At 49.6% G+C, this 25,995-nt stretch overlaps 2 protein-coding genes across 2 annotated transcripts; one reads left to right on the top strand and one right to left on the bottom strand.

Moving 5' to 3' along the window:
- Positions 1–446: 446 nt before the first annotated feature.
- LOC135825209 (pre-mRNA-splicing factor SLU7-like) lies at positions 447–15,256 on the top strand. Its single transcript, XM_065337945.1, has 17 exons — positions 447–716; positions 1,964–2,108; positions 2,493–2,573; positions 3,675–3,775; positions 4,379–4,442; positions 5,013–5,159; positions 6,377–6,462; positions 7,425–7,470; positions 8,316–8,407; positions 8,987–9,054; positions 9,314–9,453; positions 9,790–9,846; positions 10,236–10,278; positions 11,135–11,304; positions 11,810–11,866; positions 13,421–13,561; positions 14,379–15,256. Exons 1-17 carry the CDS (start codon positions 613–615, stop codon positions 14,565–14,567), a joined length of 1,731 nt encoding a protein of 576 aa, XP_065194017.1. The 5' UTR covers positions 447–612; the 3' UTR covers positions 14,568–15,256.
- LOC135825208 (probable serine/threonine-protein kinase drkD) lies at positions 15,042–24,394 on the bottom strand. Its single transcript, XM_065337944.1, has 5 exons — positions 22,899–24,394; positions 22,217–22,371; positions 18,247–18,521; positions 17,075–17,307; positions 15,042–16,520 (listed from the first exon to the last, which is right to left on the bottom strand). Exons 1-5 carry the CDS (start codon positions 23,985–23,987, stop codon positions 16,491–16,493), a joined length of 1,782 nt encoding a protein of 593 aa, XP_065194016.1. The 5' UTR covers positions 23,988–24,394; the 3' UTR covers positions 15,042–16,490.
- Positions 24,395–25,995: the final 1,601 nt, after the last annotated feature.

A 25,995-nucleotide genomic window follows, 5' to 3' on the forward strand; every position in this document is an offset into this window, starting at 1 on the left:
CACGTCAGCTCAGCATCATCTGACCTCGAGCAAACCCATGGCAACTGGTTCATGGTTAGTATCAGCGGGTTTACCCAGCGGATTTACCCAGTGGGTTTACCCACTGAGTCGCCAAAAATGTACGTGTCGGCATGATCATGCATGTGTGAAAAACATGATCGAAGCGAATTGTGAACGGAAGGGTTTGTTTTTCAAAGGTTGTGTTGAGTCATTTTGGTGAAATTTTGACACTGACACTACTATTTTTTTTAGTACTAAAAAAAAAGAAAGAAAAAAAAGTAACGATGAGACTGCGCAGCTGCACTGATCTGCTGCTGAGTGATGAGTCTGATGACGTGCCGATTCGTACTGATTCGATGACGTACTTATGACGTACCGATTCGTACGTCGATCGTTTTTTTCCATTTTCCCATTTTCACGTGAAATCGAATTTTTATGCAGTTCAAGTGAAGACTACAGGATCAATGCTGTGATTTTGTCGACAACAATTTTGGTTGTTCGAGGTGGAGAATAGCCCCATAGCTTTTGCTGGGACTGGCTGTGTTTGAAGCAATGTGATTTATCTCCTGGAGTTGGTCAGTCCATTACAAGCGGCCCTCGCGCGGGGCCGAAATGGCTACCGGTGGCTCAGCTAGAGAGGATTGGAAGAAACGCAAAGAGCTTGAGGAGGCTCGAAAGGCTGGTACAGCTCCGGCAGAAACTGACGAAGATGGAAGGTGCGTCGAAGTTATATGTGCACTGTACAATTTGAGACACCAGCCTTGTAGATTTTTATGTTTGTGGATGCGACTGCTTCGCACCTGCATTGTGATAAATTTACTGGTGTAAAAAGTCGAATTTCACAATTTTGCCTAGAACCAGACCAAAGTAAGATTGGCGTGGTTTCCGCCGTTTGCATCTCATGGCTGGGAAAGCTGGGAGGGTGATCGTGTTTCTCCTTATCAGCAGGAAAATATCCCTTTGGATCAAGGCCTGTCACCGACTATTAACCAATTGTCTTGATCCACCGGCGTCTCCTGACCGATGAAGATCCATGCCGGCAGAATTCGGCAAGAATTCACGACTTATTTGCAACAATTAAATCACGAGAATCTAGAGAGCAGAAGGAAATGAGAATATTTGCGGCACCTAGCATAAGTACTTATTTTCCGGTGTATAAGCCGCACCCCAGTTTTATTCGTCACGAAATACAGATATCTACACTATACGATGTATATCACCATTCATTTGACCATCGGAGTATAAGCCGCATTGACTTTTCAGGGGGAATTCATAGACCATATTTCCAGACTACATGACATTGTATAATAAGCCACACTGGAGTATAAGCTACGCCCAGAATACAAACATCCAGCCACTATATCACCAATCATTTGACCATTGTAGTATACGCCGCATTGACGTCTCAGGGGGAATTATGAGTGTTTAAAGTGCGGTTTATACTCCGGAAAATATGATACCGTCAAAGCCCGTAATAAGGCCCTGGGTGGAAACGTTAGTGAAAGTCCAAAACATGGGCATCTATTTTGGGCCCGGGCGCTAATGCGGGCCCGGGCGTTATTGGAGCTGGCCCGTGCACTGTGTCGGGTCAAACATTCTTGGCCCTCTTGCATGTGACCGGCATTAGGAATCTGTGGCAGTTTCCAGTCTCTGGACTGGCTCAAGCTTGTCGCTGCTTCGCTTTTGTAGCCCACTGCCTTATGACCGAAACTATGGAACTATGGATGCATCGTAATTTGTCTGCTGGTTTGGTCTCTCTTCCTGTCTCTCTCTCTCTCTCTCTCTCTCTCTCTCTCTCTCTCTCTCTCTCTCTCTCTCTCTCTCTCTCTCTCTCTCTCTCTCTCTCTCTCTCTCTCTCTCTCTCTCTCTCTCACTCTCTCTCTCTCTCTCTCTCTCTCTCTCTCTCTCTCTCTCTCTCTCTCTCTCTCTCTCTCTCTCTCTCTCTCTCTGTTTGTCCTCACAGGGACATCAACCCCCATATTCCTCAGTACATTTCTGAAGCACCATGGTACGTGTCGCTGAACCGTCCCTCACTGAGACATCAGCGCCAGCAGCCGGAGAAACTACAGAAGTTTGATTCATCCTGGTATCTGAAAGGATTAAAATCGGTAAGAGGCTGTAGTGGTTTTCTCATCCCCTCAATATCCAGTGCTCTACTAGGATTCATAGTTAGAATCAGCCTTTATTTATATTTTTATTTGCTACATGCCTGGTCCCCTACCGTTTAGGAGCCGCATCTGATGCCTGATCATTGGGTGGTGGCGTCCCACGGAAGCGGAAAGGTGGTTCTTGACCAGGGAGTTGTACGACTCCTTGTTCTTGACCTACCCGGTATGCGAACCCGTCGTTTTTTTTTACATGCCTGGTATTGATCATGGAGTTGGTGACATTCGTGATTACGATGGGGCTGTTGGGGTGCGGATGGCTGCGAATATTGTATATAACACTTGAACTCCTTCCTCTCTCTTTCTCTGCTGTCGTGTCGTGCAAAGGGTCAAACGGTTACGAAATTCCGCTCCGGTGCATGTGAAAACTGCGGCTCCATGACACACAAGAAGAAAGACTGCTTAGAGGTAAGGGCTAGGTCTGTGTGCTTTACGGATTGTCGTTGTCGGCGGTTCCCTTGCCGCTCGTTGCCTGTCGCCTATGCCCTGCGAACGTGGTGTCATTTTGAACCTTGTCGTCCTGAGTTTGCGCAACCTGGAGTATCTAGAGTGCACTCAAGTTCCCAGGGCGCGGCCTGTGCACGGACAGAACAGATCTCTGCCCCTGCATAGGAGGAGCTGTTCGTAATACGGCGCTCAAATTCAAGTCGTGCGCGTACGCACTTGGCCAGAGCCTGGTTCAACTTGGCAGCAACATGGCGTACAGTCCAATACAGCATACTGCAGTCAGACCTGTAACTAAAGACCACCGTGACTAGCGGCCAGCCTGGTACTACAGACCACTTTGCCAGGCACGGACACTCTCACATTCATATTGTTGTGCGGTGCAAACCTCTAACTAAGGACCACCTGCCACTAAAGGCCGCTTTCTCTGGCCCCAAGGGGTGGTCGTTAGTCACAGGTTTTACTGTATATGGCTTAGAGTCTGCGAAGTTATTGGAGCAATCCGAACCAGACGAGTCCCGGCGAGCTGAAGGCGCACCTGTGTGACACCCCTGGGGAGAAAATACCCTGGGCATGCCAGTGATCTCCATCGTCATGTGTATTTCTTTGGTAAGGTCTGTTGACACTGGTGTTTGCAACGTTTGCCACGTTGTCGGGATGTGGATAGATAGAGTTCTGATGATGCTGTGTCCGCTCGAAATTGGTTGTATCAAAGTTGATAATTTAGTGCAGCAGCACCCTGAAGCACAACTGCCCGGCATGGCTTTGGTGCTAATCGCAAGGCCATGACGTGAAACACCTTATCGTAGTCTTCACCGTTGGGAAGTTTCTACAATCAGAGTACCACTGCAGAGATTGATTTTGAGCCTGGTCCTGTTTGCGGACTCTGTTCGATCACGGTACCGTCTCCTCTACAGATGCGGAAAATATCATTTATATCCTGTTTATCTGTTCTTGATCCTTGGGGGTGGTGTCGTTCCCACGGATGCGGAGAACTTGACCTCCAGCCGAGTCTTCACGCGAACCGTGATTTTTTATTTATTTTGTCTGTTCTCGTGTTTGCAGCGGCCGCGTAAAGTTGGGGCAAAGTTTTCCGGTGAGAACCTGTGCCCCGACGAGCACCTACCAGACCAGTTGGCGCACGACTTTGATGGGAAGCGAGATCGGTAAGGCTTCACGCACGCATACACGTGGACACACACTCACGCGCACGTGTGTGTTGGCAAGGGCATGTATGTATGCAGCCGTACACATGCACATAACCCATTTCCCCGATTATGAGTCACTCCCGATTTTAAGTCGCACCCCAGTTTCAGGTTTGAGCCATATTATTTCAGTATAGTCGCGTAGGTAGGATGTCACTGTCGATTGTAAGTCACACAGCCCTTTCCTTGCCCTTGAAGGCAAGTGTAAGAAGGTGCGACTTGTATTCGGGGAAATACACATTCTTGAGCTTGCGCATTCTCCGGGTTGTGCCATGATGGTGCTCCTAGGGGAGGGGTGCAACAGCTAGAAGAAAATTTTGGCATTACACCCTTTCTTTCACTCTGACCCTTTTTACCTTGTAAAGTGCTCCGTCTTTGATGCAGGCATGTTTCTTTGGGAGCAGTGGGATTCTGATGAAGTGAGCGCTGTCAACATCATCTTGCATAGCCAAAATCAACGTGACAATCACGTATCAACTCTTTGTGTGTTTTCTGTGTGTGTGTTTGCGTGCGTGCGTGTGTGTGCGTGTGTGTGTGCGTGTGCGCGCGCGTGTGTCGATGCAGATGGAACGGCTATGATGCGGACGACTATCAGAAAGTCATAGAGCACCATCATCAGATCGAAATGGTCAGTTTGTCCGCCAATGCTTCCTTCTCTTAAAATGTACTGCGTGCAAGCAGGCTCAACAACAACAAACAACAAACTGGCGAAATGGCAGTAAATGCACACCCCTTCCCACACACGCACGCCAGGCGGCAGGTTCCACCATAAATACAGCTGCAGAGGGGTCTTCAAATTCAAAACATGCACGGCTATGCATCTATCCTGTGCCGCCGATGTCAGGTGTGCACATTCGTATGCATGCACATCTGCGCAGCCACATGTACCTGTGTGAATCTAAGGTTAGCCAGGGGCGTGACTTCGAGATAGTAATACGGTTGGAACTTCAATATCACGTAACTCCAGACTTGACACTTGACTGACTCACGACTGCCATCCGGGGCACACGAGGAGCACGTCGCACCTTCCAGTCGGCAAACCTGCAAGAAAGCACCACTCCCTAATTCTAAGTTCGTTAAATGACTGGTATAGCATAATGTAGGGTCCTTCAAAAATAATATTTGCGAAAAATGCAAACATTAGTCAGTTTACAGGACTTGACACATGGCACTGTTATACCTGTGTGTTTGTTTACAGGCCAAGCGACGACTGAAAGCCGAGAGTCTTCAAGAAGAGTCGAAGAAAGCCATTGAGAATGCCAAGTCGAAGAAGGACAAGACGGATGACAACGGCAACGTTGACGACGACGAATCCTCTTCGAGCTCGGACGAAGACGACAACAAGGTATTGTACCCTGACACGAGAAGAAGCAATCTTGGCTGATAGCATTGTCCTATTAGTCATGCTCTGCTTGAGTTCAGTTATGTGATGCTTGTGTGCAACATGCTTTGCTTTGGAGTCGCTATGCAAACCGTTTCCATGCCAAAGAAAGCATATCGTACATGTAGTTGAAGAAGCTCTCATTGGCATACTAGTGCAGTGAAACCTGTCTAAGACGACCGCTCCAGGGACCTTCAAAACCTGGTCTCTGTTACCAGGTGCTCTCCTTATCCAGGGTCGTTTGATTGGAAATAGCATCCCTTAGTCCTGGTTTCAGTGGTCTTCTAGGACAGGTGGTCGCCTTATCCAGGTGGTTGCATTATCCAGGTGGTTGCATTGGCAGGTTTTACTGTACCTCGTTATAGAGGTTAGCCAGGTGATTCCAGAGATCATGAATGTGCTACCTTTAGATATATGTATGTACCGATACATGTACAGTCAACTTCGCTAATAACGACTGCGGATATAACGACAGTTCGCGAACAACGACAGCATTTCCATGCTCAAAGCAAAGTCCCATCTAGCTGTAATACGTAATATGAGACTTCGGGTATAAGGACACTTCGCGAATAAGGACACTTTTCTGATGCCCCGCCGAGTGCCGCTATCCGTTACCTTATTTGACGGAGTATAGTGGTGCGTTTGGTTGGTACGATCTAGAACAGGATCGAACAGCTGGTGCACATGGAGCAGCCTCATGCCAACCAAACGGTACTCCAGAAACAGATAAGAGCATATTTTTCACCAAACTTGGTGCATTCTTCAAAATGTGTATGGGTCATTATGGTCACTGTGTACGGTACGAGGAGTCCAACCCAAAAGCGTATGCACGTGATCATTTGGGACCAAAATCGATGTTCCCGCCCGGTTTCACTGTGAAAAAGTGAAACTGCTCGGTCTGCTCCGGCCTCCAGGCCGGAGCAAGCAGAACATGTTCTGGCCGACCCAGAACAGGTGCAGTCCCAACCAAACGCGCTGTTCTGGTGAATCCTGTTCTAGTTCGTACCAACCAAACGCGCCTTAAGCCGCACCCAGATTTTTTGTCACAAAATACAGACATCTACCCTATTTATTACTGTAAATTTGATCATGGGAGTATACGCCTTAAAGTGCGGCTTATGCTGCGGAAAATACGGTAATGATGCAGTTTTCCTGGCCACGTGTGCATCGTCTTCTTTCAGCTGAACAAGGACGATTCTGAGGAGGATGACGAAGATAAGTATGCAGACCGTGTGGACATGCCGGGAACGAAGTTCGACAGCAAGCAGTGAGTTGAGCCGTGTAATGTCTATGCTGTGATGGTGACTCTCTGCTGCAGAGTTTAGATGTAGTTATGAACATGACTGGACTATCATACTTGTGGTCTGGTAGTGACTCTCGGCCACAGAGTTAAGATTTCGATCATGAATGTGGCTGGGCAATCATCATTATGGTGTGATGGTGACTCTCTGCCACGCAGTATATGACACATGTAACGTTAGTCATGAACATGATCAGACTATCATAGCAATGGTATGTTGATGGAACAAGCTACAGAGCCAATATTCCATAACCCCGGGCTCGGAATGTGCAGCTCTACGCTTGGGGTCGGTCTGGCACGATTCCTTGACTACGAAATACAGTGAAACCTGTCTAAGACAACCGCTCACGGGACCTTCCAAATGTGGTCTCTGTTACCAGGTGGTCTCCTTATCCAGGGTCATTTGACTGGAAATAGCATCCCGTAGTCCTGGTTGCAGTGGTCTTCTAGGACAGGTGGTCAGCTTATCCGAGTGGTCGCCTTATACAGGTTTTACTGTACAATGAAACCGGTCTAAGGCGACCGCCCAAGGGACCTTCGAAATGTGGTCTCTGTTGCCAGGTGGTCTCCTTATGCAGGGTCGTTTGACTGCACATAGCATCACTTGAACCTGGTAGCAGTGGTCTTCTGGGACAGGTGGTTGCCTTATCCAGGTGGTGGCATTGACAGGTTTGACTGTATGTACATGTAGTCCCAAACTTGGCAATCAGCTGGGTCATCCAGTCACTCACTGTTTATTAATTAATCTGCTATTTCGGGTTCGAGCGAGTGCATCCTACTTTCTGTTGCACGTCTTATTTCGCTTGTGGGTGTGGGTGTCTTTGTCTGTGCATGCAACGTAATTATGCTCACCCGTGCCTGTGTGCGTGTGTGTGTGTGTGTGTGTGTGTGTGTGTGTGCTTGTGTTTTTCTGCCGTGCTGTAATACAGTCGCACAACCATCCGTAACTTGCGTATTCGTGAAGATACCGCCAAGGTAAGTGTGTGTGTGTGTGTGTGTGTCCGGTTCTGTGTTTGTGTGTGTGTGTGTGTGTGTGTGTGTGTGTGTGTGTGTGTGTGTGTGTGTGTGTGTGTGTGTGTGTTGGAATGCGTGCATTGGTTTACCCTGTGGTGTCGGTAGGTCGATGTCCAGCTACATATACTAGTATCCTGACAGTTCATACTGAAAACGAGAGCAGGGCCGGTCTCGTACATCTCAGATACCTGATTTTGTTTTGCAGAGACCCCTTAGTAGCTGGCCTATCTATAGCAAGGGTGGAGGGGTTGCAATTGAAAAATCCAAGTTTGGATCGATGCGATTGTGCACATGGCGCGCAGCACATGCTCAGTCGGGCTGCCACGTTGATTGTACACGCACCAAGTTAACGGAATAGGCACAAATATTTTAGTGTGCCTGGGAGTTTCGGGTGTGTCGTCGTTCTCACGTATAAATGAATCTCATCACTTCGTTAATCGTCGCATGTGGTGATGTCATGCTGATGGCCAGCTGGGGTTCAGTTTTCCTGTGCCCGCTTCAGATGTCGTCATATTATTCTATTGAAAGTCTGGCAGTATGCTTAGACGAGAAGGCAGATATACCTGTGTTGAACTCGGATGGTGAGCCAATATAGTTATGATGAAGAAAGGAATTGTCAGTTTTGTGCCATTTTGTCACACTCGCTGACTGTATAAGATCTGGTTACGTTGGTGGACAGTTTGTCATAACTCGTAACTTTTTGTCCTTTTCCTTTCTTCATCATATACCTGTGTATCTGGTGAAGTAAAAAATAAAATAAAATCAACAATATTTTCTTCTTCTTCTGTGTGCGTGTCTTTATGCAGTACTTGTACAATTTGGATCCAAACTCTGCTCATTACGACCCCAAGACACGTTCCATGCGTGACAACCCGTTCAGGAACAGCGCTCGTGACGAGTGAGTCCAATGTGCCTCGTTTTTGTTTTGTTTTTGATTTTGTTTATAGTTTGTACTAAAATAATAACACACCCAACTCCGAAGGGAAAACCCCCAAACAAGACAAAGGAAACGAAAAATATAAGGATCTGTGTCCTTCCAGATTGTGCTTGTTGTATCTCATTCGCAACCGAATGAAATGATCATTTGGGGAGCAGAGCCGGGACCGACTCATGTTGAACTTTTCCAGGTCAACTGCTTTGCCCAAGAATATGACCGGAGATGAATGAACATGCATGCCCCTTGCTACCAGCACGGCATGTTTGGAATCCAGAAACGTATTCAAACCTATCTTCATTTTTTCGCATGCGGATAACAAACAGAGTTGCAAGCCTGCGCCGGCCCACAGACCCTACTTTCTCGTTAGTGTACGGCCCTTTGTGTTACTCACTCAAGAATGTTTGAGTTATGGTACAATTCGTCTTGAGCTGGGGACATTGCTGTGAACAGGGTATTTCTAGAAGCTGAATTATACGTGTTTGCTTTGCATGTGTGCATGTGCGCAAATGTGTCTGTGTGTCTGTGTGTTTGCCTACTCAGCACTCTGTATCGGGGCGAGAACTTTGTGCGCCACACGGGAGAAGTCGACACAATGGCACATCAACAATGTGAGTAGTGACCTGCATCAATGTTCGCTCCCCCCCCCCCCCCCTCCCTCTCTCTCTCTATCTATCTATCTCTTTCTCTCTGTCTGTCTGTCTGTCTGTTTATCTATCTATCTGCCCTCCCCTCTCCTTCGCCCGTTTTTTGTGCATCTGCTATTCTTGCTCGTGTTTTGGGCTGGTATTGCTGCTCAACGGTTTCTTGAGTCTCTCACACTATCAATTTCGATCTTCTTCTTGTTTTCCTGTGTTTGGTGCTGGTTAGTGTTTGCCTGGGAGGCGAAAGACAAAGGTCTAGATGTCCATCAACAGGCAGACCCCACCAAGATGGAGCTGCTCTATTCCGACTTCCGCAAGAAGAAGGAGAACTTCAAGCAGGACGTCAAGGAGGGCATTTTGGAAAAGGTAGGACGGTTGTCAAGGCACCCAGCTTTTCCACACATCCCGTGTGCAATGCCTTTGTGCTGCCCTGTTTGTTCTTTGGCCTATTTTGGAGTTTAGCCGATTGGTTTGTTTTCAATGCATGCTTAGCTGTTTGTGTGTGCGTGTGTGCGTGTGTGTGCGTGTGTGCGTGTGTGTGTGTGCGTGCGTGTGTGCGTGTGTGTGTGTGCGTGCATGTGTGCGTGCGTGTGCGTGCGTGTGTGCGTGCGTGCGTGCGTGTGTGTGTGTGTGTGTGTGTGTGTGTGTGTGTGCGCGTGCATATGTGTGTGTGTGTTTGCATGTGTTGTGTTTGTCGTGCAGTATGGTGGACAACAGCATCTGGATGCACCGCCGGCCGAGCTTCTGTTAGCGCAAACTGTAAGTGAACAGCTACCGTGATCTCTCTCCTTTGAGCAACCATCACATTTTAATTGTATAGAGCTCAATAAATTAAAGATTGGCTTGTGAGCAACACTGGCTCACATTCAATCTCTGCATTTCAGAAAAAATCAACGTTTCGGTCATAAAAATAACCATCATCGGGCTCAGTAAATTGTCGTTTTATTCAGGGGGGGGGGGGGGCACTCTATTTGGACATCGGTATTACCCTCAACTATTGTACTCTGGTAAAGTCAATCCGAAGCTGCATGGTATTTGCATGAAATGAAGCGCTACTTTCACGGACACAGGGAACTGAGTACCGTGTGTCATCAATTTTAATTTTGTTCGTGTTCACTCCTGTGCGTGTTTTCTCCCTCGCTGTGCAGGAAAATTACGTTGAGTACTCGCGGACAGGTCATGTAATCAAGGGTAAGAATGTGTGCATGCCTGCCAATGCTTGATGTCGACTACTGTACTCGTTGAACGGAGAATTCTGTCAGCGTAAACCTGTGTCCAGTGTACCACAGCTCGAATGATGACACGTTTTCTATGTTGTGCATACTGGTCATAGTACAGTCGTGCAGACTGAGGTGTAATAAGCCTATACCGGCAACCTCGTGGATAACGGCGCCGGGTATAAGAACTACTCGCGAATAACAACACAATCTCCAGGCCTAGTGACCATTTGATTGCGTACTTTCAACCTCTCACGAATTACGACAGCTAACTTGTGACAATTGTCTCATGCACTATTGCGAGTTGTCATTAACAAGGTTGACTGTAGTCAGGATGGAGCATTGCCCTCTGCGGTGTGTCCTCCTCCGCCTTGCCGCGGCCGCTGTCTTGCACAATTAAAACGTCACATTATGTGTTATGGTAAAAAAAAAGGAGAAGGACAAAATGTTACGAGTTATGACTAAGGCGCCGTCCGGGGTTACCAATAGTTTTTGCAAAACGAAAAGTTTTTCAGCACCCACCCACCTACCTTTTCTGCAGGTAACACGAATTCAAATAAAATATTGATGTGAATTTTCGACACCCACATGTAACTGGGCATTCTCCACCTGCATTCAATAATTATTTTCAAAACGAAACTCCTTCAAACCCACCCACCCCCAAACGAAAACTTTTCGTTTTGAAAATACCATTGGTAACCTTGGACGCCCCCTAACTGTCCACCAACGTAACCAGATCGTATACAGTCAGCAAGGGCGACTCCTACCATAATTAAATTGGCTCACCATCCAAGTTCAACACCATGTGTTCTGTTTCTATCTGTTTTCAGGTCAGGAGAAAGCGATCACAAAGTCCAAGTACGAGGAGGATATCTACATCAACAACCATTCAGCAGTGTATGGCTCGTACTGGGAGTCTGGTCAGTGGGGGTTTGCCTGCTGTCATTCCTTTGTCAAGATGTCGTACTGTACTGGAGAACAGGGCAAGATTGCTGCACGGGTATGTTTTAACTACTACCGATACAATACACTGTGTGCCGTGCGTGCTCGTGATGATCGTGCTGGTGGTGAAGTAGGCGCTTTTACTGCCGCTGCTACTGCTGCTGTGCTGGTGCCACTGGTGTGATGGTAGTGGTGGTGGTGGTGCTGCTGCTGCTGCTGCTGCTGCTGCTGTTGCTGATGGTGTGATGATGGTGGTGCTGGTGCTGGTGGTGGCGGTGGTGGTGGTGCTGCTGCTGCTGCTACTGGTGCTGCTGGTGCTACTGTTGCTAATGGTGCCACTGGCAGTGGTACTGCTGCTCATGATTATGGCAGTGTATGTCTCACGTTAGTTCACTGTCTTACTCGTTGCATGATGTGTTCCTTGTCCGTTTGAGAGGCTTGTTTGAAGATCGGCGTGGGCTGGGTGTGACGTAGATGTAGGTGCATATTCATTCCTCTGTGCGTTGGATTGTGTTTGATCATCCTTGTCTCTACCCCGGCAACGACATGTGTTGTTCTAACAGAGTCGCCATGCGCAGATGAAGACCATCCTCGCTGAGAAGCAGAAGACGCTGGTCGAGGTACGGCTGTGGTCCTCGTGTGTGTGTGTGTGTCTGTGTGTGTTTGTGTGTGTGTGTGTTTGTGTGCGTGCGTGCATGTGTGCGCGCTCGCGCGCGCGTGTGTGTGTGTGTGTGTGTTGTTGTGAATTCACTTGCCGTCCTAACCATACGCAGTTCTGCAATGCAGTGTCTCGGCGCTCATGTTCAGCAACCTCTGATACCTAGAGGCTGGGTGGATGATGATTCATAAGCACTCAAAAGGTGCACAGAAGGGGATGGGGATCAATCCTTAGCCAGTTAGTCCAGTATACCATTGACCCATTGCGCATTGCCAAATATGGAATGTATGAGTAATGCTTGTGAGTATGCTGGGATCAGGGAATACATTGTTGAACACCCCAGACGACCATGCCCAGGTGGCTGAGAAGGGTGCTTATGGTACAAATTACGTCATTGCGCAATGGGTCCAGTCATCCAGACTAGTACGGAGGCTATGCGAATGGTATCACGATGGCGAGTCAGCAGAACCGCTTATGGGCACTATGCATTATAGCAAGAGTACATAACCCCCAGAGTGCGCAACTGGGATGGGGTTGTGGGACGGCGTGATCCGTGATGTACGTTGTTTTTGGGTCGGACTTGCCTCGTTCCATCGACGCGGTGCACCACCCCACACTTCCCCTACTCGTGGATGTCATTATTATAACGTGCAACACGGATTTCGCCGTCCCAGATCTGATAAGTGAACTTGCGCACTCTGGGGGGTTATGTACTCTTGATTATAGTGTCAGTCCAGGCCCGGCGGAAGCAATTGTTGATTGGTCCGGCCAAGTTTTTCCGCTAGCACAGCACTTGCGCACGTGTGACACAACACGACGTCTCTTCGCTTTGATCGTAGGTCAACGAAGCCCATGTCTGGAAATAATTATGCGGCCTGACAAGAGCGCTTCACCACTGTCTTCTTCCCAAATTCCCGCCGAGGAAACGCGAAGGAAGTGGTTGGGTGGACTGGCACTTCTGGCACAGATATTTCGCTGGAAGAAGCCATAGCTGCTAAGCATGCACTGCAGCTAAGCTGACCAAACGGCGGGAAAAATTTGAAAAACTACTTCGTTCAGTAAAAGAATCTGAAGCACTCGACGAAAAACCCTCAAGACTACAACATTAATTACAATGTAGAATCCATCATATCATGGCACGTGCTTTCACTTTCAGGTCGCGCCACAGCTACAGGCGCCGCCCACACACAGGCGCTAGGCCACATGCCACAGCTAGCTATGCTAATATCTAGCCCTCAAGCGTACACGTACACCATGTACACGGCAAGATCAGAGCAAGATCGCAAGTACGCGACGGCGTACATGCAATCGATGATCACAACAGTCATAACGTTACTGCGTCGTAAAAAAATCGTCGATGGCCGAAAAGTTGGTCCGGCCATGGCCGGACCGACCGGAGCGGCTCTGCCGGCCCTGCAGTCGCTGGTGCTTCGCTGTGCCGCGACATTGCCAAAGCATCTCAACTGATGATGCAATTCCATAACCTCCACACTCTGTCTCTTCTGTTTGCTTTCAGATGCATAAGGCAAAGAGAGAGCAAGAAGAGGAGGCCGAGCGGAAAAAGAAGAAGAAAAAGAAGAAGGGCAAGCACAAGAGAAAGCATTCGGAGTCGGACTCTGAGGACGAGGCTGCGCAGTCTGCAGCTAAGCTAGCCAAGGTAGGGCCACGCCGTGCGATGTACAGTGCGTGGTGAAGCCTGCATCTTCTCCATTCCCCTGTTGTTTAGTGCATCTGGATGTGCGTGTGTGTGTGTGAAGAAAAAAAGAAAAATAGGGATTCACTGGCCAGAAAAAGCCACTTCAATCAGCTGTGTGGTGGATACCAGGCTAGAAAATAGTGGCGGTCAATTTGTCAGCCCTGCAAGCTGTTGAATGGTGTAATCCCAGCACAAGTTGCTATGTCTAACCTAGCTGTTCGCTATCATCGCTTACGCGATGGGCATGTCTGAGGTGTGTGTGTGTGTGTGTGTGTGTGTATGTGTGCGCGCGCACGAATGTGTGCGTTCGAAAAAATGCCTAGTCCCATGTATCCGTAGGTTAGAACAATCATGCAACTCAGAGTTAGGATTAAAATCTGACCATCTTCTACTGCGTACTTAGTAGTCCACTTCGCTAATCACGACTGCGGATATAACGACAATTCGCGAATAAACGACAGAATTTCCATGCCCAGAGCAAAGTCCCATCTATCTGTAATACATATAATGAGACTTCGGGTATAACGACACTTCGCGAATAAGGACACTTTTCTGATGCCCCGCCGAGTGTCGTTATGAGCGAAGTTGACTGTAGTAGTTATTTTCTATATATGGGCGAAAGGACTAGTATCACATGAGAATAGACTAGTGTAGTACTGTGAGTGCTCTCTGCTCATTGCTCACCTGTTTCATACCAGCCTTACTCTAGCCATCAATGCTGTCTTTGCTCTCAGCATGCACTGGTCTTCCTTTCTGTCCTTTTCCCACTGTTCTGCAGGCAATCAAGGACGAGAAGCTGCGTCGCATGGAGGTGGAACGTGTAATGGGCATGGACGAACGGAAGCGCCCGTACAACTCCATGCACGCAGACTCCGGTAAGCAGCCGACCGAGGAAGAGATCGAGGCGTTTCACCGTACCAAGGTGCATGCCGATGACCCGATGGCAAACTTCATCGACGCGGTCTAGACGGACGTGTACACGGCGAAGAGCGGGTGGATGCGCTCTCTCCGTGCGTGTACGTGTGTGTGAACGTTGCTGTACTTGCGCATGTGTGTACCACGTGCGTGCACCCAATGGCGAACTTCATCGACACAGTCTAGGTGTGTACGGCGAAAAGGGGGTGGATGCGCTCTCTTCGTGTGTGTACGTGTAGGTGTGTATGTGTATTTTGCTGGACTTGTACATGCGTGTATCACGTGCGTGCACCCAATGGCGAACTTCATCGGCGCAGTCTAGACAGACGTGTAGACGGCGGAGAGGTGGCTGCACTCTCTTTGTACGTGTACGTGTGTGTGTACTTTGCAGTACTTGTGTGCGCGTGTATTACGTGTGTGCACGTGCTGGATGTCGGTATTCCCCATTGAGCATGCGTTCGCTCGCATGCATTTCAGTCTGTTCATACAATTTTATACAACCACGACAAACAACAGCAAGAATGTATATGCTTCATACGTTCATACTGTTATAAAACTGACCTCTTGCTTCAATTCGTTTCTCACACATTTTAATTATTGAGTAGGCATGCTGCATCATCACATGTCATGAAAGATTTTTCTAATCAATGTACATAAAACCATACTTCATATTCTGTGCAATGTTGACATGGGGAGAATGTATATTAACAAAATATAAAAGAAACTGGATATAAATCTCAAGCCGTTAGCGCATTTGATTGTGATGTTTGCAGTAGAACGGTGTGATCGGATCAAGCCTTGGAAATCGTTGCATTGATGGACGAGCGCAGTCTTTACGTAAATCAATTTGTGAATCATTCCTCCCGAGCCAGCTTGGTCTGTACTGCCTCTTGCAGGATATCAATGCGTCCAAACACCAGCGTACGCTCGCATGTATGATCCGCATACCCTAACGTTATGCTTGTTGAGTAACGCATCTACTGTAGCGATGCTGTGTTGCAAAGCTCAGCACATGTCCCTGACGGTGCAGTGCGATGCTGTGTTGCAAAGCTCAGCACATGTCCCTGACGGTGCAGTGCGATTCTGTGTGGCCCAACGCACACCCTGCACTAGGTATAGCACGATTATGTGTTCAACTGTTGCAAAGCCCAGCACAGATTCATGCACAAGGAGTAGTACTAGGACGTGCTCGGCTTGGGCGATACACACTGCCGACGTGATTGATGTCGTGTCATCTTGTTGTGGCCGTATCGCACGTGACAAGATGCCAGTCTAGCTAGCTTGCGAGGAGGACCCTGTGGCTGCCTGGCCACCTTGTGCATGGGCTAAATGTACGCGGCAACGTCGCATCCGCAGCCCACTCTGAACACCGCGTCCGCAGCACACGCACGAGCTGAACACCTTTGGAGGTGTGCTTCCTCCGTCCCAGGGGCGGATCCAGGAGGGGTTCCATGGAACCCCCTAAAATTCGTAAATGTACTACTGGCAACCAAATGTGTGTCCATGTATATGTATCAGCTGTTCAGTTTTGACTATACTGGAACCCCCCTGTAGAGATCACTGGATCCGCCGCTGCGTCCTGTGTAGACAGTTAACCTTGGAAGTAAGGACCACCACCGTGCATGAGACAAGTGTCGGTATTTGTGAGGTTTAGCGTATGCAGTCAAATAGTCACTAGAGTATATAGTTCTGAAGATTGTCACTATCCTCGAGTTGTTGTACCCTAGGTTCACTGTGAGTCATGTTCGGTAGAAGTGTTGAAAGCAGCACATTGCACAGCTCGGGTATGTCCATTGCACCAGGGAGTCGTAAAGTACCGGTATTTTGCGACTCCCTGCATAGCACCTGTGACCATTGTCAATGGTAGTGTATAGATCGATACGTGCTGAGCCGCCTTAGACATGCTGTAGCTGTCCGTCGCTGTGCACCAATGTGCCGCAAGCTGACGGTGGTCTGCATGCCTCGGTTGCCAGCATCACTCCAGAGGGACGTGAACAGTGACTTTCTGCAGACGTCACACAGGCATCAAGACAATCATTATAAACACACGCGCACATGCATACACGTGCACACACACACGCGCCATTTCCTGGGTAGAGATTCATAGCAGTGTGCAAGCCCTCCTCTCCCCCCTCCCCACTATATTTGAATCCAGAAATCAGACAGACTACCAACGCAGATTGTTGTCTGATGATTGGCCTAACAGCCATCAAACTCCATAGCACTGTACAACCAGAAATATTCGTCTGGAATTTAATTTCGTCTTTTTCGTCCAAGGAGCTTTTGGACTAAATTAAATGCCGGACGAATGTCGATTCGTCCTGCTTTTCAATACACTTTTATCATCCATGCACGAAATTTACAACCGGACGAACTCCGTTTCCTTGGAGTTGGACGAAATTATTGACGGACGAAATTTTCTGCCTGTATGGTACCACAATTTCTAGCCTTGCTCCATTGCAAACTTGTGTCCAATGATGTTGTAGCGAATGAGGTCATAGCCACACAAACATGCGTAGACTCGGAAGACAAGCTGCAAAACGAGCTTGTCCCACTCACGTTGAGTTCTTCCTGGCACTGCACTCCAGCCAGGTAGTTGACACTCTCCTTGGCCACTTGCACCAGGTTGCTGCCCGTCACGCCAGGCCTCTCCGAAATCCAGTACGGGATCATCTCGCCAACGTCGTCGTAGTGACCGCTGCCACAGCGCTCAGCAATGAAGCTCTCGATGCGGCTGCGGTATTCAAAGTCACTGCCGTGAATGCTGACCACAATGCCAGAGGCTAGCTTTGCTGTGCACGTGGGACGGTACATCATTCAGGCACGGGCAAGTTTGAGCGCACATGCCCGTGCAGTGGCACACGTGCACACACGCATGGATACACACACACACACACACACACACACACACACACACACACACACACACAAACACAAATATTACATACACAGTCATTATACACTCGGATGGAGAGCCGAGGATTAATTTAAACAAACGAAAAGGACCTTGGTCCTTTTCGTTCATTTTATACAGTACACTGCACATATATATATATATATATATTTTTTTTTACAAAGACCACTTAAATGCCAAACTGCATGAGATGCAGCTAGGGGAAGCACGCACAACCTGAATCGTGGCAGTGGTGGTGAGGTTTAGGGAACTCCGCCGACCTAGGGTCTCGACTTCATGGCCACCTAGACGCACCATGTGAAATCATACACATACACACATGCACACATACACAAATTTTGCCGGAATTTTTGTAGTGCCATAAGAGGCCCATGACTATGGATTACTTGCTGTCAGTACTGAAAGTTTCTGCAGGTGGACAGTCCTTAGTTTTCCTTCATGCACCCAAGCTTCACCCAACCAGGTCATTCGGGTATCACAGCCTGGCTTCCCAGGGCAGGTCAAGTGAGAGGAGAATCATGCAAAAGTCGCAGCAAAACACCCAAGTATACTGCAGGGACAGTCCCTAGTCCCCCTATGCCCTCCCCGCCCCCAATGCCTTGGTCCAGCCCAGGCCATTCAGGTATCATGACCCAGCTCTCCTCCAGCGCAACTCAAATGATGGGAGAATCCTGCAGGGCAGGCCCTAGTCCTCCCTCCACCCCCCCCCCCTCACCTTGGTCCAGCCCAGATTATTCAGGCATTATGACCCAGCCCCCCCCCTCCTTCAGGAGGGCACCACAAATTGTGGGAGTCATACAAAGTGCCCCAAACACACCTCTATGTCCTGGACCCATACGGCACTGAAGAGCTGCATAGAACTTCTCAAGGCGAGCGATCCTGCGCAGTGCAAACGAGCCACTGTCCTGTACTCGTCGCGACGAGGATTGCTGTGCTGGCTGCTGCTGCTGCTGTTGTAGTTGTAGTTCTTGTTGAGGCAAGTGTCGTGATTGATCCTGTTGTCCATTCTGCTCCTGGTGAACACCATCTTGCGGCGGTGAATGTGTGGTGGCACGAATTGGTGTAATTGTGTCGGGAGCACTCAGGCCAGAGCTGCACATGGATAGGAGAACAGAGCCATTCTCAGACCAGTCAGGCTGAGTCTATAAATCTATGCAGAGTAATGGATGCTCGTTTCAACTACAGTCAACTTGGCTAATAACGACTGCGGATATAACGACAATACGCGAATAACGACAGAATTTCCATGCCCAGAGCAAAGTCCATTCTACCTGTATGCATATAACGAGACTTCGGGTATAACGGCACTTCGCAAATAAGGACACTTTTTTGATGCCCGGCTGAGAGTCGTTATACGCAAAGTTGACTGTAAATGTCTGCGTGGTTGTGAAAATGAACTGATGGGGACCTGAATTGTACTAACTGGTGTTTGTAGTGGGTTCAGTGCGGTCAACACGCCCCATTATCTCCCCCTACTCACTAGTTGGAAAGCCGCAGGGGCACAAGGAGAAAAAGTGCCTCTGTAGAGGTCAAGCGATAACATCAACATGCATACCTGGCAACCATCCCGATTTGGCCGGGATTGTCCCCATATCCAGGGTAGTAATCAGGCGCGTGCGCCGGTGCCGTTCAAGGGGGCAGTTCCGGGGCCTCCCCCGGGAAAAATTTCAAAAAATGAAGCAAAATCCTGCATTTTGAGCGAAAAAGGGGTTCCGGGCACCCAGGAACCCATACGGTGCATGCGCCTGGTAATAGGCACCCAGATGTGCATTAGTCCCATGTCTCACAGCTACAGTTGTATACACTCTCATACCTACCTCTGTACGTAGGTACAGTTGCGCTCACTGAACTCCAACCCAAAGTGCAAAACTGACGCCCTGGACCAGTTTCGATTACAGTCAACTTCGCTTATAACGACACTCGGCGGGGCATCAAAAAGGTGTCCATATTCGCGAAGTGTCGTTATACCCGAAGTCTCATTTTACTTGTATGTATTACAGTGGGATGGTACTTTGCTCTGGGCATGGAAATTCTGTCGTTATTCGCGAATTGTCGTTATATCCGCAGCCGTTATTAGCCAAGTTGACTGTACTTGTGTACATATGTGTACGTCCAGCCACATTCGTGCCACTTCCAGGGCGTCAAGGGCCATGGAAGTTAGTTGAGGTGCCAGCTTTGTAAATTGGGTCAGATTTCAGTGAGCGCAACTGTACATTGAATGTCATTGTCCTGATCTCAGGTTAGCAACGGTTGGCATGCAGGTATGAACGTGGCCAACATCACGCGACCCATACAATGTGGATCTACATGTAGGTGCAGGAGTTGAGTGGAGTTGGAACCAACATGGCTGCACAACAGTCATGTGACCCATAGATGCAGGAGTTGAGTGGAGTTGGAACCAACATGGCTGCCACATAATATGGTCATGTGATAGATGACCTTGCACAGCAGCTCCATAGCCAGTATTGGTTAACTGGAACACAACACGCTGCAGCCATCGAAGTACAGCGAAACCTGCCCTAGCCGGACGCCCTCGGTGCAGCGGAAAACTGTCCTGAAATGACAGGATTCCGCTTGATCCAGAGATGCATGTTCGATCCATGGCACGCCGGTGCATACACTTTTGTTCGATCAATACAGGATTCCGCTTGCTACAGGGTCCGGAAAACACATATTTTACTGTTTTCAGTCATTTCCTCTGAGCCTAACTGCACTACATGTACAGTAAAGCCTTAGTTTTATGATGATGGCTTAGTGCGTGAAACTCATAGTTAAAACACTTTCTCTGTCCTCTTATTGTTTGTACAGTAAAACCTGTAACTAAAGACCACCGTGACTAGCTACCAGACTGGTACTACAGACCACTTCGACAGACACGGACGGTCTCACATTCATATACGGTCGTGCGGTGCAAACCTCTAACTAATGACCGCCTGCCACTGAAGACCGCTTTCTCCGGCCCCAAGGGCCTGTCGTTAATCACAGGTTTTAATGTACAGTGAAACCTGTCTAAGAAGAGCGCTCAAGGGACCTTCAAAGTGTGGGCTCTGTTACCAGGTGGTCTGCGCATCCAGGGTCATTTGACTAGAAATAGCATCCCTTGGTTCTGGCTAAAGTGGTGTTCTGGGACAGGTGGTCGCCTTATCCGAGTGGTCGCCTTGACAGGTTTTAATGTACCGTAAAGTCGCGGATAAAAGCCGGGTTTGCATACAAGCACATCGCGGATAGAAGCCTGAAAATCAAACGGGTCAAATGCATATAAGCCTGTCGCGCGTAGAAGCCTGGCTTCTATGCAAGCGCGGATCGGGTAGGTCAAGAGTGCATGCGCTATGTACAGTGCATAGTAAAACTGCCGCCATACCGGTAGTCAGTGGTAGATCTACGCGTGTCGCGCGTATACGCCTGGCTTCTATGCAAGCCCGGATCGGCCGATGTGCATACAAGCCTGGCAAAAATATCAGTGGTGCATATAAGCATGGTTTGCATACAAGCCTGGTTTGCATTGAAGCCTGATGCAGAAAGCGGCTTATGTGCTTATAAGCCCGGCTTTTATCCGCGACTTTACGGTACATGTAATCATTTCTTCTACGAGATGACTCAGACAACATGTCCATGCATACAGTACAGCGCACGTACATGTACAGTGGGCCCTTTATAGCCTGGCATCATTTGTGCTACGGAAATTCTGCTGGATTAGGGAGGGTGCTGGACTAGGAAGGGTGCTGGATTAGGGAGGGTGCTGGATTAGGGAGGGTGCTGGATTAGGGAGGGTGCTGGATTAGGGAGGGTGCTGGATTAGGGTGGGTGCTGGATTAGGGAGGGTGCTGGATTAGGGAGGGTGCTGGATTAGGGTGGGTGCTGGATTAGAGAGGGTGCTGGATTAGGGAGGGTGCTGGATTAGGGAGGGTGCTGGATTAGGGAGGGTGCTGGACTAGGGAGGGTGCTGGATTAGGGAGGGTGCTGGATTAGGGAGGGTGCTGGATTAGGGAGGGTGCTGGATTAGGGAGGGTGCTGGATTAGGGAGGGTGCTGGATTAGGGAGGGTGCTAGATTAGGGTGGGTGCTGGATTAGGGAGGGTGCTGGATTAGGGAGGGTGCTGGATTAGGGAGGGTGCTGGATTAGGGAGGGTGCTGGATTAGGGAGGGTGCTGGATTAGGGAGGGTGCTGGATTAGGGAGGGTGCTGGGTTAGGGAGGGTGCTGGATTAGGGAGGGTGCTGGATTAGGGAGGGTGCTGGATTAGGGAGGGTGCTGGATTAGGGAGGGTGCTGGATTAGGGAGGGTGCTGGATTAGGGAGGGTGCTGGATTAGGGAGGGTGCTGGATTAGGGAGGGTGCTGGATTAGGGAGGGTGCTGGCTTAGGGAGGGTGCTGGATTAGGGAGGGTGCTGGATTAGGGAGGGTGCTGGGTTAGGGTGGGTGCTGGATTAGGGAGGGTGCTGGATTAGGGAGGGTGCTGGATTAGGGAGGGTGCTGGATTAGGGAGGGTGCTGGATTAGGGAGGGTGCTGGATTAGGGAGGGTGCTGGATTAGGGAGGGTGCTGGATTAGGGAGGGTGCTGGATTAGGGAGGGTGCTGGATTAGGGAGGGTGCTGGATTAGGGAGGGTGCTGGATTAGGGAGGGTGCTGGATTAGGGAGGGTGCTGGATTAGGGTGGGTGCTGGATTACAAAATCTGATTTTCTGCTGCAATGTACATGAAAAGGACATTTTGGTTACCGAAAGTTATGCTGGTTTACAGAGGGTGCTGGTTTATAAAGTGCCGGATTAAAGAGGGACGACTGTACTCACCTTTCGTGATCAGCACTGTCGACACTGGTAGCGACAAGAGCAGTGGCACAGGGGTCAGCAATGTGCTGCCGTTGAGAGTCAGCCGCATTGTCGTTTGTAAAGTGTGCCACAGTCCGTCTACCATGTACCACTAGTCCAAACGTCCTGTCTCTTGCCTGCACACCGCACCAAAGAGACAACAGAGAAGAAGAACGAAGAAGAGGGACTTCGCGACGCCGGGTCTAGCACAAGTGTGTAGCCACCTCGATTGTGTACAACAATCCTGATTCGGCAGATTCCGAATGTTGCGAGTATAATTCCGTATTAGGCCAACTATTACTTCATGCGAAGCTCTGCAGTGGGCTTGCAAGTGATTTGTACGGCAGGAGCAGGTATACACAATAGCTCGATTCGAATGAATATTGAGCAATCTGCCGAGCCGGAGGACTCTCATTTGCAGGAGCAAGTATGAAAGAAGCAACAACCACAGACGGTACATGACTTAGCGTGCATACTAGTAAACACCTACTCATTCCTGCATACACCCACTCCATCTCACCTCCCTCCACCCCCACCCCTCCCCCCCCCCCCCCCCCCCCCCAACACACAGTGTTGGAAGCAGGGAGTAGTAAATATTTTACTCTTCCCTAGTTGGAAGCATACATGTACATGTAGCGTATAAATTCAGCTCAGTTTCACCAACCTGTTCTTGCTGCACTGGCATGACGATGTTCTCTTCACTACCGTCATCCGGCGCGCACACACGATCGGTGACGGTTGCGAGGCAGTAGACCCCACGTTCACCTTGCTCCCGAACTCCAGCCTCAACTGCGGCACCATTCATCTCCTGTTGTGTCGCTGCCTCTTCTGGCCCCACGGAAATCTCCGACAACTGCCGACCCAGTTCTGCGGCGGTTGGCCTATCCTGGGGATTTCCCTTAAGGCAGGGTGGGATGACGTCACGGAGTGCATGGTCACGTGTGCCCAGCTGTTCTAGGTCCTCGGCGCGGCGCGCGGGATTGGGGTATCCCCTCAGCACCAGCCCGAGCAGCACAACACCGAGGGAGTAGACATCGGATGGAGTGCCGTACAGCGAGTGCATGCCATTACCAAACACCTCCGGCGACATGTAGGCGAGCGCACCGGGAATGGCCGTCATTTCGTGTTCGCATGCCCGCACCGCCATGACGCGAGCGTTTCCCACGTCACCGATCTTGGCCTGGCACGAGTGCGAGCACCAGGACGTCAGCAGCATGTTGCTCAGGGTTACGTCGCGGTGCAGCACGTGTCTGCGGTGCAAATACTCCAGGCCACTGGCCATGCCGCGTGCTATGCGCAATTCACAGCCTGCAGACAAGGGTTCAACCACCGGCCTGCTGGGACCGTCTGGCCTAGTGCTGCCCAGTGGGGCTGAAATGCGCTGTCCGAGTGTGCACACAAGCCGCTCCGACACGAACCCAGGACTGTCGAACCGGCCTGACACAGGCGGGCACAATCCGTAATACTGCACGATGTGCGGGTGATGTAGGCTCCTGGAGATGTCGCTCTCGCGAAGGAATTTCTGCACGTAGGGCGAGGGGCATCGCGCACCGTTCTCACCTTGCTGGTCAAGCAGAACCACGGAGCGATAGCGTTTGACGGCCACTTGCGCCCCGCACCACAAGCCCGCCCAGACCTCGCCGTAACTGCCACCACCCAGACGCTCCGTCAGCTGTTCCACGCCATCCAGAAGTTGCTGCGCGTCGATGTGCTGTAGAAGTTGGTCGCCGGCGGATATTGGCGAGGACGTCATAGTACGTCCACTCTCCTGCTGCTGCTGCTGCTGCTGCTGCTGCTATGCGCCAAACCCCTTCCACCGCCTGAACGGCTACGACTGTAAACGATACGGGAGGAGAAAGAAACACTGAGGACGATGTTTGTAGCTGTCGGTAAGTTTTGTGTTTCCCTTCTCCGGTCCGCCGCAATGCAATTTCAACGCACGAATCTCTCCGCCACTTGCGACGGCGACCGATGTTCAAAGTTTTCAGCAGCTCCCCGCACAGAGCGTCAGAAGACCTCTCATTGACCTTCGCTCGGGCGGCTTTCAGCTCAGCAGATAACCTTCCATCATCTTGTCTGGGGAGAGTGGGCCGGTTTGGAAGGCGGATTGTCACCCGATTGACCTTCCGAGCTCCCTGTACCGCGTCCCTTGCATGCTGGCGGCCGCCCAGTTCAGTCCAACCAGCGCTCGCCGTTCATTCAAAGGAAAAAAAGTCCCGGACAATCGGCAGATGCTCGCGACTTCGACATGACTGTGATGACTACAATGTGGCCTGTGGGACTGCCCTATTCAAAATCGTGCATGTGATACAGTGGGGGTAAGTCCCTCGTGCTCATGGTTATATCCGCCAAAAGGCCAAGCAGACGGTAGACTCCAACAATCTTCATTCCACATGATAACATTGGTCATCGCCTGAGGCGGCTCGCTCTTCGAGCTTCGCGGTCGGTCAGCTCAGCGCTAGTCTTTACTGTCTTCATCTCCCAATAGTCAGTTTGCCGGGATACAAATCATACAATGCAATCAGGGAGTCGTAAAATATTATTTTACGACTCCCTGAATGCAATCGTAAAATCATTCGACCGCCCCGCATCACTAATAATCAGCAATGCACGGCCGTCAGCGACTTGACAACGGAGACAGTGTCTGCTCTAGGATTGTAGGACAGCCGGGTACACGTGTACTTGGCGCAACCATTTCAACCGGGTCGGCGCCGGGTACACATGTATATGTAGTAGTAGTGGTAGTATAAAATCTTGTAGGACGCATCACGCAGCTTCATAAGTAAAAAATTGGTTGTGAGCAACACTGGCTCACACTCAAATAACTGCTTTTCACCAGAAAAATATTATATTTCAACGTTTCGGTCATGAAATAACCATCATCAGGAATGAAGTGGGCACACCGGTTAGGATGGGTTAATATACGAGGAGCGCTGCAAACTGATAACAAATCACACCTGCATGCACTATGACGAGAGAGAGAACAAAAGGACAAAACATCACCAAAAAAAACCCAGGTATAGAAATAACGCAATACGCGACAACTCTAAAAATGGCACAGGTACAAGCAACAAACAGAATGTACATGTGCACTAGGTGCGTGCAGACATGTAATTGCAGGCGCTAGCAACAACAGTAGTAGTAACAGTGCACTAGTTCAAGGGGTGCTTAACCACCACCATCCAGGAAGAGCGAGTATCAGGGCCAGAAATATGTACAAGGCTTCACCAGAGAATTCACAGGAGGTCCCACCCTGCGTTATTGTTTATGCTGGGGCTCGTGTCGCGAATTTGTATTGCTTCGCGTATTCTCCTCCTGGCCCGATCCGACTCAGTGGCAAGGACGCGAACCTCTGTGAATGCCGACTCGCCAAGCGGCAGTACCTCGTCGCCATGGTGAAGTCGGTAGTGCTCGCCCAGGGCTTTTCCAGACGTCTTGTTGCGTGAGTTATCATTGTGTTCTTTTGTTCGCGTTGCTACACTGCGGCCAGTCTCTCCAACATACTTCTCCGAGCACTTGCAGGTCAGACGATAAACCACGTTGCGTCTTGTGCATTCTACCTCGCTTGATTGGCATGCAACGCAGGCGGCTTTAGGCCTTCCTCGTCGCCTCGGGGCAGCGGGATCCACCCACTTACGGCAGCAAGGTCCAGTGAGGCTGGACTTAGTGACGCTGTTGGAAAGCCTTGCATTCTTGTAGATTATCTGTACATTTAGATTGTATTTGTTTAGAAGACGGTGGACCCTGTAGTGGATGGCATC

This window comes from Sycon ciliatum, chromosome 9 (assembly GCF_964019385.1).
Source record: "Sycon ciliatum chromosome 9, ocSycCili1.1, whole genome shotgun sequence".
Taxonomy (NCBI): Eukaryota; Metazoa; Porifera; class Calcarea; order Leucosolenida; family Sycettidae; genus Sycon; species Sycon ciliatum.